Source organism: Cicer arietinum, chromosome 5 (assembly GCF_000331145.2).
Source record: "Cicer arietinum cultivar CDC Frontier isolate Library 1 chromosome 5, Cicar.CDCFrontier_v2.0, whole genome shotgun sequence".
NCBI lineage: Eukaryota > Viridiplantae > Streptophyta > Magnoliopsida > Fabales > Fabaceae > Cicer > Cicer arietinum.
The window spans coordinates 44,959,792-44,964,941 of NC_021164.2; the positions used below are offsets into that span (position 1 = coordinate 44,959,792).

At 29.6% G+C, this 5,150-nt stretch overlaps 1 protein-coding gene across 4 annotated transcripts; it reads left to right on the forward strand.

The window, feature by feature from the left end:
• The first annotated feature begins 1,082 nt into the window (after window positions 1–1,082).
• LOC101498366 (G-type lectin S-receptor-like serine/threonine-protein kinase At4g27290) lies at window positions 1,083–4,756 on the forward strand. Of its 4 annotated transcripts, none has more exons than XM_027330324.2 (7): window positions 1,083–2,406; window positions 2,606–2,734; window positions 3,156–3,313; window positions 3,401–3,611; window positions 3,720–3,957; window positions 4,041–4,191; window positions 4,262–4,756. In XM_027330324.2, the coding sequence occupies exons 1-7, from the start codon at window positions 1,113–1,115 to the stop codon at window positions 4,562–4,564; spliced, it is 2,484 nt and encodes an 827-aa protein (XP_027186125.1). In that variant the 5' UTR covers window positions 1,083–1,112; the 3' UTR covers window positions 4,565–4,756. The 4 variants fall into 4 exon arrangements, with proteins under 4 accessions (XP_027186125.1, XP_027186126.1, XP_004513949.1 ...); XM_027330325.2 differs by having other exon boundaries at window positions 3,165–3,313; XM_004513892.3 differs by having other exon boundaries at window positions 2,618–2,734.
• Window positions 4,757–5,150: the final 394 nt, after the last annotated feature.

Here is a 5,150-nt window from a genome sequence, read left to right on the forward strand (position 1 = left end):
AGCATAGTCGCATGCAATGATGCAATGAATATTCAAAGAGAACAAAAAAAAAATCACATATGTCACATCAAGAAGATGGGCATTATTTTCAACATTGACTACCTAGATTAACAACTATGCAATGACTTCAACGTTTCCCCAGTCGCCGATAATTAACAAGTACATCGAACGTTTCCTTGTAAGCCACGTAAAACTATTTTAGAATTATCAATTATGCAAGTGCAGATCACAACATAATCTCCAATAGCAGGTATCTATCCAAACTTATTTGATTTAGGCGGAGATAATTTATTTTAATTGAGTTTGAGTGTAGATGTAGACTTTTTTTAAAAAAAATTAAAATTTGAAGACGATAATGAATTTGAAAATAGATTTTTTCTGAGTAAAACTCATATATAAAAAAATATTTAATATATTGTGATCCAATTATCTAAGATCTCTTATTTTACGTTAATACACGTGAATTATGCCACTAAATTTTTTAATTTTGTTTTTTCTAAAAAAATGCTGTTTTAGTAAGAAATAAAAAGTCCAATTCATCACTCAAAAAATAAGAATACAACTCTCTTAAAATTCGACGATGTTAAATATTTTAAAAGAAAATTTTATCTCACAGTTATATTTTTAATTGGTTTGAGAGATAACACCGATTAAAAACAAAATTTAATTGTAGTTTTGGTCCCCATATTTTAGTTGAATTACGAAAATAGTTCTCCCATTTCATTTCTCCTCAATTTTGGTCCATCCAACAGAATTTTGGTTCAAAACTTGATGAAATGTCATTTTTGTGTATGTTTATTTAAGTCATACTATACCTTAAGATTTCGTGGTGCACTAATTGTACATGAGATTTATGATTATAAATGGTGTAATGAAGTTTAAAAAAATAACACTTAATCAAATTTTGGATCAAAAATCTATTAGAGGGACTAAAACTAGTGAGAAATAAAATGAAAAACTATTTTCGTTATTCAACCAAAACATCGAGATCGAAACTGCAATTAAAAAAAAAAAACATAATCCACCTCTTTCTATTCACAAAATTCCAAAATCTCCTATTTATATATGTATCAAAATCTCTTCAATTATATCCCCTAATCAACGCAAACTAAATGACAATTCTTCCTTCCATTCTTCTTATTACTAAGCTACTACTACTCTTCTCCATAATTTCCTCTGCAACAGATACCATAACCCACTCACAATCACTTCTCGATGGAAGCACGTTGGTTTCAAATGACGGAACATTCGAATTGGGTTTTTTCAATCCAGGTAATTCCCCAAACCGCTACGTTGGAATTTGGTACAAACAAATCCCAATTAGAAGAGTAGTTTGGGTTGCAAATCGTGACAATCCAACCAAAGACAATTCAAGCAAGTTGATCATAACTCAAGATGGAAACCTTAAACTTCTCAATCAAAATCAATCACTTCTATGGTCAACTAACACAACAACAACAACAACAAAGGTTTCTATTCCAATTGTTCAACTCTTGGATAATGGAAATTTGGTGTTGAAAAATGAAAAGGATAATAATACTGAAGAAAATTTTCTCTGGCAGAGTTTTGATCATCCATGTGATACCGTATTACCAGGTATGAAAGCTGGTAGGAATAAAAAAAAGGGTCTAGATAGTAGTCTCCTTAATTCATGGAAAAATTGGGATGATCCATCTTCAAGTGACTTTACTTCAACTATGGTATTAACTCCAAATCCTGAAAGTTTGATTAAAAGAGGTTCAACTATACTCTACCGGACAGGACCATGGACTGGTCCTCAATCCGGTGGAGTAATTGGGTTGACGGAAAATTCACTTTATGATTACGAATTTGTCAACAATGAAGATGAAGTGTATTATATATTCAAACTCAAGAATAGTTCTGTTGTTTCTATAATTGTTTTGAACCAAACTCTTTCTGTTCGTCAACGCCTCATTTGGATTTCAGAATCAATGACTTGGAGTGTATACCAAAAATTACCACAAGATAGTTGTGATGTATACAATGTTTGTGGGGCAAATGCGCGATGTGTGATTGATGCATCGCCTATGTGCCAATGCTTAGAAGGGTTTAAGCCGAAATTGGAAACAAAGTGGAATGCAATGGATTGGAGTGATGGATGTGTGAGAAGTGGTAATTGGAGTTGTGGGGTTAAAGATAGAGATGGGTTTGGTAGAATTGTTGGGATGAAATTGCCAGATACTACACATTCTTGGATTGATTATAAAATGTCACTTAAAGAATGTAAAGCAAAATGTTTGAAAAATTGTTCTTGCACTGCTTACTCAAACTTAGACTCAACTGGAGAAGGAAGTGGTTGTTCAATTTGGTTTGGTAATCTTATTGATTTGAGAGTTTTGTCAAGCGGACAAGATTTATATGTTCGAATAGACGCGTCAATTATTGGTATATTTGATCTTAATCAACTTTTCAATTACTCTTTTTAATCTTATTTATAAATAAAAGTTGATAAAAAAATTGATTGATTTAATTTAAATTTTAGACTAAATAAGTTAATTTTTTCATTCCTTTTGTTTATAAATAATATGAGAATAATTGCTTTTGTTTGAAAATCAATCACATATGCTTTTGTTTCTGTGTTGAGCCAAAATTGCAGGTGATAAAAATGGGCATACCAAAACAATAGTATTGGGAGTTTCAATTACAGTTTCAATAGTCCTTGTAATGCTACTGGGATTCACCTACATTTATATAACAAAGGCAAAATGTAAAGGTAACTTTATTAATCATAGAGCCTTTTATATTTTTAATATGCAAATTGGTTTCGAATTCAGATTAATTCTTAAATTTGAAAATCGATAAATACATAATTGATTTTGTAAAATATCAATTAAAATAGTGTATTTATAAGCTTCTGCCATTAGATATTTTGATGGGGCTCTAGAATTGAATATATAGTTTATCCACGTTGATTTCACATCAATGTCATCATTTTCTGGACAAGTTTATCGATAAAATAATAAAAGTTTAAATATATACTATTTTAATTACTATTTTTACAATTTCAACAATTTATTTTTTAATTCGCAAATTTCAGAGGTTAATTTGCTTATGATGCTCAAAAAATACTTTCCCTGTCAAAGTTTTATTTTATTTAAATGACGTTAATGTTCTCAATTTAATATTATTTAAAGAGAAAACAGATAAAACCATCACATTAGGAGAGAAAGTTGAAGACAAAAATGAAGATTATGAACTTCCTATCTTTGATCAAGCTACAATACTCAAGGCCACAAATAACTTCTCAATTGATAACAAGCTCGGTGAAGGTGGTTTTGGACCGGTATACAAGGTAAATTTACAATATTTCTACTAATACGGATAAAATAGAGATTATGGATGTCATTATTTATTAAATTATTTCAATTATAAAATATAGGGTACATTGTTCAATGGACAAGAAATTGCTGTCAAAAGACTTTCAAAGAGTTCTGGACAAGGATTAAAAGAGTTCAAAAATGAAGTTATATTATGCGCTAAACTTCAACACCGAAATCTTGTCAAGGTTGTTGGTTGCTGTATTGAGGGAGAGGAGAAAATGTTGATCTATGAATATATGCCGAACAAAAGTCTTGATTTATTTATTTTTGGTGAGTAATTTATTGCAAGGCATAATATTAAGTATCGTGTAAGTTCAAGTTTATAACATGCCATGATAAATAGAAATAACTAATGAATTTATTGGACACTCTTGACAGATCCATTTCAAAGTAAATTGTTAGATTGGTCAGCGCGCTTTAACATTCTATTTGGAATTGCTCGGGGACTTCTTTATCTTCATCAAGATTCAAGATTTAGGATCATACATAGAGATCTAAAAGTGAACAATATTTTACTAGACAATGATATGAATCCAAAAATTTCAGATTTTGGTTTGGCTAGAATGTGCGGAGGTGATCAAATTGAGGGGAGAACTAACCGAATAGTTGGTACATAGTAAGTACTAGTATCTTACAAGATAATAAACTTTTTCTATAATTATTTGAACTTCAGAATAACTATTGTTTGTTTCCTTTCAGTGGTTATATGGCTCCCGAATATGCTATTGATGGATTATTCTCTATAAAATCAGATGTTTTTAGTTTTGGCGTATTATTGTTAGAAATTATAAGTGGAAAGAAAAATAGAGCACTTACCTACCATGAGCATGATCACAATCTTATTGGACATGTAAGTACCACTTAATACAATAATTCTCTTAGATTTTTGAAGTAATTAACAATTTATTAAATTTTTGTAGGCATGGAGATTGTGGAAAGAGAGCATTCCATTTGAATTGATCGATGATAATTTAAGGAACTCGTGTATTATTTCTGAAGTATCACGGTGCATTCAAATTGGTTTATTATGCCTCCAACATCATCCGAATGATAGACCAAACATGGCATCTGTGGTTGTCATGTTGAGTAGCGAAAATGCTTTACCTAAACCAAAAGAACCAGGTTTCTTAATTAAGAAGTTTTCAATCGAAGGAGAACCTTCTTCTGAAAGACAAACATCTTCGACAAATGAAATAACTATCTCACTGCTAGATGCTAGATAATGAAATTAGTCCATTAGAAACATTATGTGTGAAACTATGTAGCTTTTACTTATTTTCATTAATTGATACTTATCATAGATAATTATTCAGTGTTTTTGAAGCACATAGTGCTTGAGATTTGTTCATTCAATAGAAAATAGAAGAATGTAATTCAAATAATGAATACATTAATGGTGCAACGGCTTTTATACACGCAAGTCTCAAGCACTTCAAGGTAAAACAAGGAGAAAGCAAACTAAGCTTAAAAAAACGAAGAACTAGTAACCCATCCTTGTTAATTTTTCATTCTCTCAATTTTTAAAAAAAATATATTTAATAAATAAGTGAAGGGGATGATGGCAACTAAAAATATATTTAAAATTTAGCTGAATTTTATCAATTTTGAATTACTCTAATTAATACCTTTTTATAGACACTAAATTTTATCAATTCATTCGACAAATAAATTTATAAAGCTTTAATTATATTTAAATTGTTATTAAATAAGTTCAATTCAACGTATGATATACTTTTGAATACAAGTAAAATATTAACTATAAGATTCTATATATATATATATATACATATATATATATATATATATATA